A 16,755-nucleotide genomic window follows, 5' to 3' on the forward strand; every position below is an offset into this window, starting at 1 on the left:
ACAAAGCACATTTAAGCAAAAAAAAGAGACATTTCAAACATCAGATAAAGTTGTCTATGGAGCAACTTGATTCAGCCCAATGTGCGGCGTGCCATCTTACATAAGCGGCAGGTGTAGACTCTATGACAGCGTTACGAGATACGATAAAATAATAATATATCAAATTTAACTGAAGTAAAGTAGAAATACAATTTATAACACGTTACTTATTTAATAACTAATTAACTAACTGACGATTTGTTAAGTGTTAGTTCAATATGAGAAAAGTACGTTATTAGCGACTACTTAAATACTAAAGGAAGCAATTTATGTGCTATGGTCAAAGTGATTAATTGGGTATTTCACACAATGTCTAAATAATATGACGTATTCCGTCGTATTCCAAGCATTAAACAAAGGATTAAAAACGCATCTAAAAAGACTTCATATATTAATTTATTTTTAAGTTATCTTTAAAACAACGCTAAGGTAACCTAAAAATTTAACAGAACGAATCATATGAACATTAATGTGAATTTAATTAAGCAAGTAGGCCGCCCCCCACCTCCCCCTACATTAAGGAGCTCTCCTGCATTCAATAGTTGGCAGACGTCGAGGCAACGGATTGCGGGAAGAATCGGTTGTAATTACGTCTAAGTAGATAACTGTGTTATATTTTTAATTATTTTTAATTTAGCCTGAACGATGCTGATAAAATGCATAAATGAGTTTAAAAAGTTATCAATAACTTCACTAATTAAAAATTCACAATAGTCGAATGGCAGAGTTTAAATCCACGACTCTGATTTTAAGTCCGCATTCTTTAGTTTTTTACTATTTTTTTTAAATTAAGCATTAATATTTTTATATTTACAGTTGTGTGGTTCAATAAATAATTCCATTCGCCATGCAGCATCAATTATTTGCATCTGTCGCTGTTCCGGTACGTAGATATGTCACCGAAGTTGCGGTCTCGATGTTTTATCATTTCTGTTACATGTTGAAATAAATAAATTGATAGCAATTTATAAAAAATAAAACATCATTTTATTCATGGCTTGCAATGATTACGATAATTTTCTTATTCTCAGTCAGAAAAATAAAATATAACCTAAAAAGTAACATGAAACTAAAACATTTATTTACATAAAGAATATAAGCAAGAAAATTGTAATTATGTAACACTCTTTGATGACATTAAGTTCTCATACACAGTATGTACCAGATTATGCATTTGTATCTTAAGGTTGTACCGCGTTCGCTGCATGCGATGTCTTTACCCGAGGCTTGAAGTTGGAGAGCGCATCTATAGCAGCTGTGTGTCCCGACGGCCGGGGCGGAGTGAGGCGGGGCGACGCAGTGCGACGCTATCGAACGCTCCCCGGCTCCCCGCAACCGGGGGAGTGACGCTACTAGGGATTGCCATAGGTATTCTCGATGTATCGAATACGACAAACATTAATCGATTTCAATATGCACTATTTACGTTGACTAAGAATACCCTTGCAAAGTTTCTTCAAATTTTGACTAGAGGTTTGGGGGAGTATTGAGGACATACAAATGTTAATCTTTATACAAAACAAGTTCAGAAATAGATCCTGATTGAAATCTTATCGTAGAAGTGAAAGTTACATTTTCTTACGAGGAATGTACACGTAAGGAACATTCGAATGCAGTTTTGATCAAGGACCTTACTACAAATCTACAATTTTTCACTTGCATTAACCTAAAAGTAAATTATGAGACTAGCAAATATTCGATTCAATAATATCGGCTCGATTAATCGCTCGCAATCGCAGCTAGTGGTGTAGCGGCGGAGGCGAGCGCGCGTCGCGGCGGCAGTGTGGCGGCAGCCCCCGGGAGCGCGGCATGGGTGGCGCGCTGCTGCTCGCGCTGCTAGCGGCGGCGCGGGCCGGCGAGCCCAACGCCACCAACTTCACCACCTTCCTACCGGAAGAGGAGAAGGTGCCTCTTTTCCCCGCGGACATCTTCACGGAAGAGCAGCGGCGGTCAGGCGCGGTACTGCTGCACGTGCTCGGCATGGGATACATGTTCGTAGCGCTGGCGATCGTCTGCGATGAGTTCTTCGTGCCGGCGCTGGACGTTATCATCGAGCGGCTGGCCATCCGCGACGATGTGGCCGGTGCCACTTTCATGGCGGCCGGTGGCTCCGCACCCGAACTCTTCACTTCCATCATCGGCGTGTTCGTGTCGTTCGATGATGTCGGCATCGGGACGATCGTCGGCTCCGCCGTCTTCAACATATTGTTCGTGATCGGTGCTTGCGCGCTCTTCTCGCGCACAACTCTCTCCCTCACCTGGTGGCCCCTGTTCCGGGACTGTACCTTCTACTCGATCAGCCTGCTAGTGTTGATATACTGTTTCCGTGACAGCATGATATACTGGCAGGAGGCGCTGGTGTTATTCTCGCTGTACGGCGCGTACGTGATGTTCATGCGGTGGAACCAGCCCGTCGAGCGCGCGCTCAAGAAACTCATCTACAAGAACAAGGTGACGAGAGTCCGCAGTACTGACCAGCTCATGCCTACGGTAAGCTCGCCCGCACACCTGCATGCCCCTTGCCCTTGATGTCAATTTGGTCTAACATCTCAAAGATCACAATAAGTGTCAATGTTCTGTTAAACCAAGTTCACAGTCCCAAATCCACGTCAAATTAGGAATGTCTTTTAGAATGTTTTGGTGTAAACGACTGCTTGATACATCTACTTGTAGTTTAACATAAATAGTGAAAGTAGAACAATATATCAAAATCAATGATCTATTCATCATATTTATATTAGTAATACAAATATGCTAACAATTGGTTACGCTGACGTAGATATTGATGTAATCAATCGGTAAATCTGGAAATGAATCCTTCTTATGATGTCCGCGGCATAGTATGATGGATGTTGTTTTGATTGTAGCGTAAACTTGTTTATAATGAGTAGAGGAGCAGCGAGAGGCGAGCGGCGAGCGGCGAGGTGTCCTGTTTGACTCGCGTTGTTATGGTGACTGCATTCACCCTGCCTTACGTAACGCTGGCGTGCCTCGATCACGTGCGTTCCCTTTGATCTCACCGATAACAGCTAGTTTTATAGTACCGATTAGAATTCGCCTGTTTACGAGAGGAGACTGGTAAATTAGGTTGGGTTTAATAATACAAGAAATCTACTCTAAGCCTTAAGTTTGAAATAATTGCTAACTTAAAAAACAAACGGAAAAGAGAACAAAAACATTTGAAAACGGAACTTGTTAAAGTTAACCACTTATGTTAAAAAAACTATAGTTTAAAACAGAGTTTTGTTTCTTTAAAACAAAACGTGCTTTAAAAGTTAGTTAAGTGAAGCCGCAAACAATCGTTAGTGTTGCGCGTGCTACAGTTTCTGTAGCAGCATCTACGAGCGTGCTACGGTCTACATAGTCGCTACGCTCGCTCTACGCAATTTACCGTTGAAAACAACTACACTAAAAATTCTTGAATTGTTTATTACAAGTTGTTTCAAGGTACCTGAGCTATTCTTTACGTTTAGAGTTTTTTCAATTTAGGTTGTTGAATTTTTTCATAAATTGATAATTTTGTAACCGACTGCAAATTATTTCTAGTCATTCATGATTAGCAAAAATTAAGGCTTTTAAGCCTTTAGAGATTATTATATTGATGCAATTATGTACTTTAACCAATATTTTATGACATAAAGTATCATTTTTAGATAAAGGTAACTCGAAAGAGCTTTTATATTGCTTAGGGCCAAGTCATAAAACTGGTCGTTATGTAATATTCGCGACCTACTAAATACAAGGAGGTTACAAAGTCAAGTTAACTAGGTACTTAAGTTAAATAACTTAACTAAACTATTCTACGTTAAGAAAAATTAAATTTAAAGTGTTCAAGTAATTATTTTTAACTTAATACATTTCGACGCCTATGTGGTTACATTTTTACTACATGGCAGTTAAAAGAATCATACTAATATTATAAATGCGAAAGTTTAGATGGATGGATGTTTGTTAGAGTTTGTAGCCTAAACAGCTGATTGGATTACAATGAAATTTAGTATAGATAAAGAGGATCCTCTGAAAGGACACATAGGCTACTCATATTTGTTTTTTTTAAATCCACGCGAATGGATTCGCAGGCGAAAGCTAGTAATATATACATATAGATATATTATAATATATACGTTATTCACTGTTATATACAAGCTTGTATACGGTGGAACATTTCCACGATTTGTCAATGTACCGCCTGCATTTCATGGATACAATTAATCTAAGCTGAAAGTCACTTAATCCAGTTTCAGACTGCGATACATCTTCCGTGCTTTAGTTCCCACTCTGCTGATTACAAGCTATTAATTGTATTTGTTATACCTACAGTATACCTAAAATAATCAGAGAAAAGTGTTCTGTATCCAAACCACTTTTATATTTAAAACGTGTTTTTTTATTTCATAAGATGGAAAGCGAGTGGCCATCTGCATCTTCAGAAAAAGTAAAGCGACAGTTCCATATAGATATCTGCAATTGTAGATTCGTTAACTTACTTTAAACTACGGAAAAGAGACGCTCAGTACTAGGATATTTCCATCCCTATGTAAGTAGCGTGAGCTACTTTTCCAGGAGTTGAAGCTCAACCCGACATTGATATCGGCTGTACAATTATGCCAGCTCGTTTCCTAATTACTAACAGTTGCACTATGGGATTGGCATGACTTTTTAAAGTTAAAAATCCCCTTCCTCCTAATAAAGATTAAAAATGTATCCCCTCCTTTAAATCCACTTAGGTCTACGACACGCACATCAGATGATTGGCGCCTGTCTACTTTGTGGGCGTGTACCGCTAGAGCCGATTACAGGCTCTGTTGTAATGTGTACTTTGTTTTCAATGAGAAGGAATGTTTTGTAGAATTGTATCGTCTATCAATATGTAACCTTATTTCTACTTTGTAATATTTGTTAAAATAAACTTAATAAAGTAAAGCTAAATGTACATAAAAAAGAAAACAACGTATAACTCGCGACATCTATCAAAACGTTGTTACCATAATTCAAAGCATACCCATCAGTGTTACAAACGTACGTTTTAACATCAGTCATAAATAATACAAATCTCAGCCGTATGTTTTACGTTTTAATTGAGACCTAATGGCACCTGTATTAAAGCTTTTAATGGCTTGTAATAAATTCTCTATTACGCAACGTACGAGCGTAAAACAGCAGTTAAACATGTTTAAGTGTTGACAGTGCTTTAGATTAAATATACGGGTTTTTATGACATTTTAAATACGTGTTTCATTGCCTTTGTTTGCATTACGAGATATTACAGCGCGTGTATTAATTTATTTCACACTACCTCAATAAAAATACGATTAAAATTGTAAAAAGGATGACTTAAGTTCCTTCAAGAAGCGAGTGTACCATTTCCTCGAAGGACTGCAACGCATCTGTACTTCCTCTGGTGTTGCGGATGTCCATAGGCGTCGTTGATCACCTTGGTGTTCCCGTCACTCATTTACCCCCTTGAATTAAAAGAAACAAAACAGAGAAACGACTATAACGATGTTTAAAAACATATTTCGTCTAAGTTTATTCCAGACTCAAAAAAAAGTTAGTTTAAATCGCAAAAAAGTCACAGTCAACTCTGAGCAAAATTCATTCCAAAGAGTTTGTAAGCCCGACCATAAAATAACTCTGAAATCCTTTTACTCATCGGCTTTGAAATGATGGCCTCTGAAAGCATCTAAGCCAACAGAATTCGACGACCAATGAACATGGTTTGTACAGTCAGCTACGTTCTCTTTTAGAAATTTCTATACGACTTTGGTTTAAAAAAGTATGCATATGTACGCATACGACTACTAGTTCTCACTAATTATATAAGAATAAATATATTTTTAACCGAATGAATTTAAGTTTTTTAAAGATTTGTAAATGTCACATTTATGAAGCTGTACATACGGTACAATACTTATCATGAAAGTATAGTGGCTTAGAAGCTTTTATTAATTAACTAGTTTTCGCCCGCGAGTCTGTCCGCGCGGAAAAAAAAAATAAAAACAAGTATTCTATGTGTTCTTCCAGACTATCCTATACGTCTATACCAAATTTCGTTGAGATCCGTTAAGCCGTTTAGGCAACAAACTGTAACAAACATCCATCCATCTAAACTTTCGCATTAATAATATTAAAAAGATATAATAATTTTTCGATTATACATTTCACAAGTTCATTAATATAATAGTTAATAACAATTTGCTCGGTTTTCTAACATTTTAGTTGGTGAAAATGTAAAGCCTATAAGACAAAGCGAAACAAAAGGCTTTGTTCGGTGTCGGGACAAAGTATTATTGCTGAGTATACATTTTTCTTTTTAAGAATGATATTTATAGATAAGATATTTTAACAAAAGAATTCTTTATTACCGCAAACCGCTACATTAATAAAAGAAACATCTAAAAATTAAGATTAAAACGGATTTAAAAAGTTAAACATATTTTTTTATTTCACTTTGAGTTATACAGTTTCTATCTCAGAAAATATTCTTCAAGCAATTTTAACACTAAAAGAAAACAGTTCCTGAATGTATGGCTTATTTAATTGTATGGAAAGATAATCGAAAAAAAATAGGAGTAATAGGTTCTGGTTAAAGTTCTAAAGATACGATATCTATCTAAATTTATATATGCGAAAGTTTAAATGGATAGATATTAGTTTGTTGCCTACACTGCTGAATAGATCTCGACTTTTGTTTCTTCCACGCGGAAGGAGTCGCGGGCGAAAGCTATAATTCATAACTAATCAGAAATAAGAATAAACAAACAGTAAAAAACTTACTTATATAGCAAATCAATAAATTATTCTTCGTCAAAAGATCTTTTACTATTTTCTCTCCTACATCGAGTAAGATGACAGGTCTATTCTCTCGTACGTTAGCGAACAGTGTGCAAATAGACGTCGTCTGAAGCACATAGTACAGTCAGCTTAATAAATATGTATACATTTACAGAACTATAGAAATATGCACAAGCCTTCAATTTCATATATTGGTCTGTAACGTGTATTCATGGTCGGAAGCATACGGACATAACGATTGTATATGACGATATTGTATTTTTTTTATAATATAAGATGGCAAACAAGCAAGCGGCCACCTGAATCCACTGAAATGGAAAGCGACCGCTGCCCATAAATATCCGCAATTGCAGACGCGCTGCCTACCCTTAATTGACGGAGGAGTAGACGCACATAAAGAGGATATTCCCTCTTCCTATGCGTCTCCTCCATCGTCAAATTCACTTTTCCTTTCCATCCTTTCCTCTTAAGAAAAGGGTAGAAAGGGAAAGGGACTAAAATTAGGCCTCCAGCACCACACTCATCCGACGAAACGCGGAATTGCTTCCACTACACGCCTGTTTTCTGTGTAGTCGTGGTATTACACCGGGCGAGCCGACCTATTCGTGCGAAGATGTTAAAGCGGGCTCTACCACTGTTAAAATATATAATTGTCCATATATTGGTAAATACATATGAAGCTGACTGTACATTGCAGTTTGGATCAAATCCAAGATCTTAACTTAATAATGGGTGTATGACTTCGGTAGCGCAACCCGTCTACAATATCAACGGCACATAATTTCTATTTTATGAACCGTATTACGGCAAATAGCGCTTCTAGATTGCTCAAATGGGTTAAGTTTACTTTAATTGTCGTTTGTTTTTGTTTGCTTTTATTTCTTTTAAATTAGTTCAAATGTTAAGTGATATTTTATGACAGTATTCGGAAAGCATTTTGTTGCTTAACTGTTCTTATTTTTTTATGAGATAAATTAAAATCAAATACAATAAGAAGCCTTAAGTTTAGATTTGAAAATTCTCAATTAACAATCTATATTTGATATTTTTATTGAAATTTTAACTTTATGTCAAGATGAATAAGGTTGAATATGTACTAACACACACATTACACTATCTTTCCACTACATTTTCCTTTGACGCGATACTTTTCTTTATTTCTGTCATTACTGACTGAGGCCTGTTTTTCCAGCACCAGGCAGCCGCCCAAACCTTGGTGAGTTATTGCCTTATTCTTAGCAACATTTCGATCTATTTTCTATCGATTTCTCTATACTATAGCTACTCTGCAACTATCAAACAGCTTTCAAACAAATATCTCACATTGATTCAACAGTTTTTACAGTACACTATATTTTGCATGATTTCTTTTCAATATCTTTGTAAATATGATTTTTAAAATTTTTATTTTTGTTATACTATTCTTGCATTTGCTTTTGCCTTCAATAAAGCTGTACGCACACGTATACAAAGATTCTCTTAATACAATTTTATTCTTCGACTCTCCACATCGCACACAAATTAAATTATTAAATATAATATAAATGCTTGAAATCGTAGTATGTATATTTTATGTACAAGAATATAGCTATGTCATAGGCCATTAAAAAATGTATGGAAATGTGACACAAAAAACGGTAAAAAACTATGGAATATCAACAAGCGCGTCATATGAACGAAGCATAAGCTTTCATTTATATATTGTACATATGTTACTGTCAACGTAGCTTTTTGTTGGTGAAAGAATTTTTGTAATCGACCCAGTAGTTTTTAAGTTATTTCAATACATACAAAATTACAAATCATTCCTCTTTATAATATTACTACATACATAATGTTCACGGAATGAAAACAAGCTTATCAGTAACACGTTGCGACAGACCAGAAATCATATTTCAACATACACGTTCTGTGTGTAACAAAATCACGATAATGTGTAACAAAATCCAGCGCATGTCCAACTGTTGTTTTAATATTATATAGGTTTGGAATACCACGGTAGCACGCATAATTATAACTGTAATGTAATTAACATTATTAGTTACGATTTTCTTTTAATATGAAGTCGGTCAAAATAAAATTTATCAATTAAAATTTAGTGTTCCTTCGTTAAAATAATAAAAGATTTCGCTAGAGTTTCCAGACCTGTGGGGTTATCTTACTAATATTATAAATGCGAAAGTTAAGATGAACAGATGGATGTTATTACACAGATGGATGTTATTACAGATTAGAGTTTGTAGCCTAAACGGCTGAACGTATTTCGATGCAATTTGGCATAGATATAGAGGATAGTCTGGAAGAACATATAGACTACTTGCATTTTTGTAATTCCGCGCAGACGGAGACGTGGGCGAAAGCTAGTACTAAAATGTTTTCATAACGTTGGTAAAACGATAAAATATCGATTATTTATTACATTTTCAACGTTTATATCTAGATGAAATAACATTACAACGAATAATATAAAACTAACAGAAAAATCTAGTAAATCTACGATTAGAATGCTACAAAAGATAAAACCAAACTTATGAAATTCTTTCTTCTTCTTTCTTCTAATTATTTCTGTTTCCATCTGTCCAACAAAATCTGGCTGGAATTCTATTAGGGCGTTCTTGTTTGGTTTCCAACTGACTGTATGTTACATTTACCTGCACAGGTCCCGTTTCTCCATGATCGTAATTATCAGGAATTCTATTAGCTCTATATTCCTTTGGGCTCATTGCTACAACTGCACTTCTAGTAACCATTGTTTTCCTACAAGCGGCTTCATAATCCTCATCATATACTTCTCTAACATCAGGCATATCTTCAGCCAGTTCTTCTAATCTCGACGCTTTAGAGGAAATCGGTTTAGGTGACATAATAACTCTCGTCTTTTTATCACCATAATCAGTTATTTTTCTTTCAATGTTTTGTAGTGTGTTTATTGCGTAATCTAATTTTTCCATATTAGATGCCAGTGTCTGCGATATAATTTGAATTTCCGCAGCTATCCCAGATGGATTTTTAATTTCATTTAAATATTCTTTAACTGTATTCACAATCGGATCTCTTATACTTTCGTAAAATACATTCCTTTCTTCTTCGTTCATTATGTGAATTTTTATTTTATTTGTACTATCTATAGCTGTTGCTATGCCTTCTACAGTATTGGATATATTCATTTTAGATTCAAATTCTTGTTTACGTTTTCTATGAGTCCTTGTAGTTTTATTCAATTTGTTTTCAAATACTTCTGAAAGGGAGAGCGAGGAACTTTGATTTGTTTGTAAATCCTCTGATGTATTATCCTGAGTACTTTGACTTACATCTTCCTTTGAAATACAGATCTTATCTTTTTTAGAATATCTAGTATCTTTAGATTTATGTACATTAGGCATTGAATCATTTTCTCGTGGACTGGAACATTTTGAAATCTTCTTTCCACGTTTTTTAGATGTTTTTATAGTGTACACAACTGGTGTGGGAGAGAACTCTCTACTTGGAGGTATTATTTTCGGCGCTAAATCTTTAGCAAACTTTACTGTTTGTGCTAAAATAATCTCGTCGTGTAAATTATTTCTGATTTTTCTCTTTTCGTTAGATTCTTTTTGGATATCACATCCAACGTCAAATTGTTGACTTTTCTCTTGCATATCAGGTTTAGCGTAATTCTTATTAATTTCATGATCATAATATGCTTTTCTATGAAATTTATTCTTTGGTAAGAATTTCTTATGAACGAATACAGATTTATTATACGTTTGATGGTCTAGATAATAATTATCCAAATTTATATCTCCGATTTCATCAGGAATTGGTTCTGTGAAATAAATTTTAATTGCAAATCTCTTACGACGAGTTTTCAAAGACATAGAAGAAATTATTATGAGCTATAGATTTGTTTAATATTAAATTATTCTTACCATAAGCCATAATGATAGAAAAATAATTTATTTCAACTTAAAGTTTGTCCCAAAGACAGCTCGTTTTATTTATTTATTTTGTAAATTATATGTCATTGTGACAGTCAATTTAGTTTTCAGAAAAATATGGCTTACTTTGTTATATAACAACCAAGTAGGTTATAAAATATAAAATTAACTGTTCCTAGGTGCGTATTGAATGGTGTTACGCTGTGTAATGTTACAAGTTACGCATCGAGCGGCTCGTTGCTCGCTGGTTACTTTATAACACTACGTACGGACTGCATGAATGTTTGGCGTCGGTTAGTACTCACTTTAATACTATATCTTGATATAACTATTAGAATAATACTGTTTTTTGAAGGTTTAATTTTTTGTTGCATAAAAATACATTTGTATGGCATGAAATTCTACGCTTAAAGTTAAATTACCTACAAAAGTAACTAGAAGAATTTAAGTACAAATAGCTATGTGAATCCTACCATTCATTTTGAGGGGAAAATGTGACAGTGAGCAATGAGGTGTGACGTCACACGGGACTATTACCGTTCCCACAGGTGACAGTCAATATTTCGCGCCGTCTCATGTTACAAATTATTCCCGATGTTATGAGAAATGAGTTTCAAAGTTACATTAGTAAGAAAATATATCAATACTCTTTGGTAACGTCGAAGTTATTCGTAAGACAGAAAAAAATGTTTTTAATTATTACTTAGCCATTTTAACTGGTAACCCAGTTCTTCCTAAAGTAGTCTAGACAGACCCTTTGGTGTCCTCGAAAATGTTATATATGTTCGAACACCGAATACTCACTGCTAGGTACGCTTTTTTTGTAGATCCCGGAACCCTCTTCTATTGCTCCCACCGAGAGAGTTTTAGTGGGTACAAACGTCACATAACCCTGTCTTCCCTTCCAGAAGGAAATGTTTCTTTTTGAAGATTGCCCCTCCCGATACCAAGAAAAAAGGCGCCCCTCTTGTGTACGTGAACAAACATGTAAAAAATGTTTATTAAAAATTCCATTTGAATAATTTACGTTAAAGTTTTCCAAATTCAAAAAGTTTGAGAACCTCTTTTCTCAACTGATTTTACTATTTTGTACAAATGCTTAGGTATTTTCCCGGGGACCGAGCAAAAGCCTTGCTTTATTGCACTGATGCTGAGGGTACCGGTGCGTTTCATTGGAGATCCTCAAATTCAACGAGGTTCTTAGTGAGTAGACATATCACATAATCCTGTTTTATAAAAAGACATGGTATTTTTCTTAATTCCCCCTCCCCCGTACCAAAAACAGGTATTTTTCGAGGTATTTATTTAGTTATATTTGAGTAATACCATCGCATATTAAAATGAAGTAACAAATGATTAATCATTACGAAGGAATCTGAATCATTCTTAACACAATGATATTCAGCCAGTTGATTTATTACGTTCAAGCACGCGATCCGAGATTGTTCCCGAAATGTCCGTTATCTGGATAACACTGTTCATTTCTGTTGAATCATTAAGCAAATCGTTTTTGATGATTTTTACAGTAAACGCTTTGTTATAATAGCAAAATGGGTGTCTAGTACGAAAAGTGACAGTATCAGTACTTTTGCTGTACTGAACGTTTATGATGTCACGAATGTTTTGTCGCACTTTTCATGGTAGGCCCCATGAATTCGTTAAATAGAGAAGTTAACGTTACCCATAACATTTTGGAAGAAGTTAGAAGATTACTGATGCCCTCAAATTGATGATCACTTAAGTTTTTAAATTTTCGTTTTTAATTAAAACGGTATGTTGTGCTTTTTTTCTATTGTTTTCCTAAAACTACCGAAACAAATGAACGATTAGATTTTATAAACTAACAAGATTTTATTTTTAAGTAGTAGATTTGGAAGGCAAAGCATTTACAATTGCGGATGACTATGGGCAGCGGTCGCTTCGCTATTTCATTTACTTTAAATGGCCACTTGCTTGTTTTTTCTTGTAACTTATCTTACTAATATTAAACATGCGAAAGTTTAGATGGATAGATGGATGTTTGTTAGAGTTTGTAGCCTAAACTGCTGAACGGATCTCGATGAAATTTGGCATAGATGTAGAGTATAGTCTGGAAGAACACATAGGCTACTTGGATTTTTTTTACAATTTGGACGGAGTCGTGGTCGAAAGCTAGTATGAAAATAATAAAACACCGAATTGTTAAAAACATTATTACCAAGTTTAACTTAAGTATCATCCTGTTTAAATAAGGCGATCATAAAGTTATGAGTTGAGAATCGTTTATGACATAATAGTGAGAATTTTAACGTATAAAAATCTTTAGCATAATACAAAATGTTAATATTAAGCCAAGTAAAAGGCTCTCAGAGGAAAACCCAGCGGAGGTTGTTGCAAGCGGGATTTGGCCTTCAGTTAAATTGTTTACTTAAGTACTTAATTAGCATGTATGCTCGCTTTAGCATTGTCGCTTTTTGAAACTGTTCCATAATCTTTTTTTCATAAAAGAATTATTTTTGCACGGTTTAAAAAGTTTATTTTAATATGTTGTTGTCTTTTTTATTGTACGTTTTTTTCACAAGTCAAATCGAAAGTTTGTGATAGTATTAAAAACGGAAAACTAAATAAAAGCAGACAAATGTAAGAAATTGTCCTATTTAAGTTGTATAAAATTTTTAACGAGTTCGTCTAACAAGAGCATCGCAACTTTTTAGAGAAAACAACAAAAGGTAAAAATGTAAGCACGTTTATTAAAATTTAAAAAAGAATAAAACTTAAAAAGGTTTTTTAATATCGGTGGATTTTTTTTAATTTAACTAATATTATAATGTGAAAATCTAGATGGATGGATGTTAGAGTTTGTAGAAGAAAGGATATCAACGAAATTTGGCATAGATGTAGAGGATAGTATGGAAGAACACATTGATTACTCAAATTTATTCTTTTTTTTTATAATATTTCTTGGAGCTGCTATTTTAGCGAATTCCAATGGCCCCTTTCTCGTTTGTCGCCTTATACTATAAACCATACCAGACAAGCTTGAAGCTTGGACATGACGGGATTTGAAGCCATGGCCAAAATTTGTAGTCCCCTTAACTATTGGGTTATTGGTGTTTTATTTATTAGTTTATACATATAATATACCGTTAGATAACATGTCCCAGCCGTGCAGCAATTAAGATAAGCTCGCAAGTGGGAGCTCGTATTATAATTGTCCATAATAGCACAATAATCTAGAGTTGGCACTCAATGTAATGCCAGTTGCACCGAATTCCCTGTCTGATTATGCACATCCGAATTGCGCTGAACTATACACAAAGGATTTTCAACTCTATCCAAAGGTGTTAAAGTAAAAATTACAATAGAAATTTAGTTAATAGTTTAACAGCATAATATGTCTTCATAGATATTGATTGGTAATTTATTCAATTGTTTATCGTTGTTTTTTTAATGGAATTCAAAATAATGTGTGTCTTGTGATAAAATTGGCCTCCACCTTTAATAGCGTACTAGATTTCGCTCGCAACTCTGTCTGCGTGGAATTAAAAAAGGGCTGTAGCCTACATGTTCTTCCAGACTATCATCTACGTCTATGCTATCCACAAATTTTATCGACATCCATTCGACCGTTTAGGCTACAAACTCTAGCAAACATCCAACCATCGAAACTTTCATATTTATAACGTAGTAAAATATAAGTATATTTTTATTGCTACATCGCCATAAAACATATTTGAATATGGACAAAAGTTAGCAAAACTAATTCATGAAGTTATTTTGGAAACCTTATTTTGCACAAATATTATTATTTCGGTATCAGTGTCGGCCAAGAATAGAAGTTAATATTTACATCCGAAAACAGAGATTAGAGATTGAAAACCTCGTTTTTAAGTCGGTTGAAAAGGGCCACAGCCTTTACTACCTAGTTCATCTAACTGAGATATTATTTTTTATAGAAAGGCTGTCAAAACTAGGCAGAATATAGTTTGTCACGTATTTTAATCGTGCCTCCATAACGGAGCAGGAAATGAACGGACTAGATAACCGGGATCGCGTGACTGTAAATCAAAGCCGATGAAACTATACTGTTACATTAAACTGGATTCAGAATTATACGAACATTTTCATACAATGTTCAAATCTTGTTACAAAACAACAATGTTTTTTTTTTAGATTTCAATTTAACTATGATATATTAGTTTTTCTTACTTTTTTTAAATACTGGTTTAATTTGCCTCTTGAATTATTAAATAATCCAGATTTATATAATATTTATAGATTTTTTTTTTTTAATTGCAAAAAACCAGCGCTTGACCACTATCCCACCAAGACCAAGGTGAAGATGTGGTCGAAGGATGGTACGCGCTAGTTTAGTTTAGATTTTTGTATGTATTGAAATAACTCAAAAACTGCGGAGCCGATTTCAAAAACTCTTTCACCATAAAAAAGCTAGTTTGTCAATGAGTAACATAGGCTATATTTTATTTATTTCGCGCGGGCGAAATCGATTGCAACAGATAGTATGAAATATAAAAATATCGTTATATGAGTCATTTGATATCAAGTAAAGATTAACACTTATTTAATGAATAAACTTCCTAATTGTACTAGTTAGCAACGATTTTGTCATATAATTTAGATTTTCATGAATATATTTTCTATATGTAAATTCAAAATACAACAACTTAGAAGTTATACGAAATCAAACTTCAAACACAACCTGTCTCTACTGCGGATGTTTCGTAGCACCTGCTACGAACCGTAGACATGACTACGTGATGTAATGCGCATTTATCAAAACAAAAGACAGTTAACAAAAAGAAATATCGCAGTTGCATATTTATTTATTAAAAAATAGGGGTGTACCATTACTTTAGATATTAACATTCGATTTGATATGATTCAAACGACATTCGCACACCCCTACTAAATAATACTGGACATATGTTCCGATACCGTATCGATAGGTTCGTTGTGCAATTTAACGTTGTTTGTGCTTAAACGCCATGAATCATAATTGACTGGATTGTTATGCCGGCTTCGAATTCGGACAATTCAGTGCGCATATTCCTCCCGGCATTGTACACAAATAGATCGGTAGACGAGCTATTTGTTAGTAAACGAAATTACGTTAGTTAAAATTAATTACAGAAATCCATTTATTGATATCACACTTGAAGTTGCATGTGATCTGATGTGATCTGTGATTCTGAGTAATATTTTATTCTTGTTTATTCTAATAACTAGTTTTCCACCGCGACTCCGACCGCGTGGAATTAAAAAAAAAAGTGAGTAGTTTTACAGTTTTACAGAGTTTTACAGACTATCCTCTACATCTACGCCAAATTTGATCGAAATCCGTTCAGCCGTTCAGGCTACAAACTCTAACAAACATCCATCCATCTAAACTTTCACATTTATAATATTAGTATGATTGATTACGTCCTCTCTTCTTGCTTCAATACGCGCATTTTTTTAAATTCCTAGCTCATTCTAGTAATGAAAAAAGATTAAAAGTAGGAACGTAATTAGCTAATTAAAAGACGAAACCGCCAACTACGAAATGCCATTAGTCGAATTAATTCTCGCAAAGGGAATCTCATCTGACAACGGGAAAATTGTGCTAAACATTCTCGAACAAGACTTGGCACGTTTATTAGCCTGTGTAAAATAACGCCTATTTCTTCGTGCTTCAATAATTAGGCCTAAAATAGAGCCAACTGCGCAGTTCAAAATAGTAAGACCTTGAAAATGTTGCCGTGAAGATAGCTGTGTTATTGTAAACTAGTTACATAAGATATTCAAAAATAAAACGAAACAAAAATCTAAACATAGACATTTTAGATTCTATTTTTGAAATACTCTAAAATTAGAAAACAAATGTCACTCTGAAAAATTAAGATCTTTCGCCGATTCCTTTTTCAAATTTACATTTACTTTTTTATCGCCTATCGTGGCCAGTTACAAAAGTTCTTATAAATACTCTTTGTTATATTTATAGCTGGTCTGTTTGTTTTCTCTTTTT

The 16,755-nt window shown here is 34.4% G+C and overlaps 2 protein-coding genes across 2 annotated transcripts in view; one reads left to right on the top strand and one right to left on the bottom strand.

The window, feature by feature from the left end:
- The first annotated feature begins 1,848 nt into the window (after nt 1-1,848).
- LOC106102077 (sodium/potassium/calcium exchanger Nckx30C) overlaps nt 1,849-16,755 on the top strand; it is a 56,282-nt gene continuing 41,375 nt past the window's right edge. The window contains exon 1 of the mRNA XM_013281484.1: nt 1,849-2,529. Within this exon, the coding sequence (XP_013136938.1) occupies nt 1,849-2,529 (681 nt within the window). The remainder of the gene's footprint in view (nt 2,530-16,755) is intronic.
- On the bottom strand, nt 9,238-10,804 carry LOC106102616. The gene is made up of 2 exons (XM_013282156.1): nt 10,743-10,804; nt 9,238-10,639 (listed from the first exon to the last, which is right to left on the bottom strand). The coding sequence occupies exons 1-2, from the start codon at nt 10,750-10,752 to the stop codon at nt 9,390-9,392; spliced, it is 1,260 nt and encodes a 419-aa protein (XP_013137610.1). The 5' UTR covers nt 10,753-10,804; the 3' UTR covers nt 9,238-9,389.

Source organism: Papilio polytes, unplaced genomic scaffold, assembly GCF_000836215.1.
Source record: "Papilio polytes unplaced genomic scaffold, Ppol_1.0 DF823923.1, whole genome shotgun sequence".
NCBI classification, from domain to species: Eukaryota; Metazoa; Arthropoda; class Insecta; order Lepidoptera; family Papilionidae; genus Papilio; species Papilio polytes.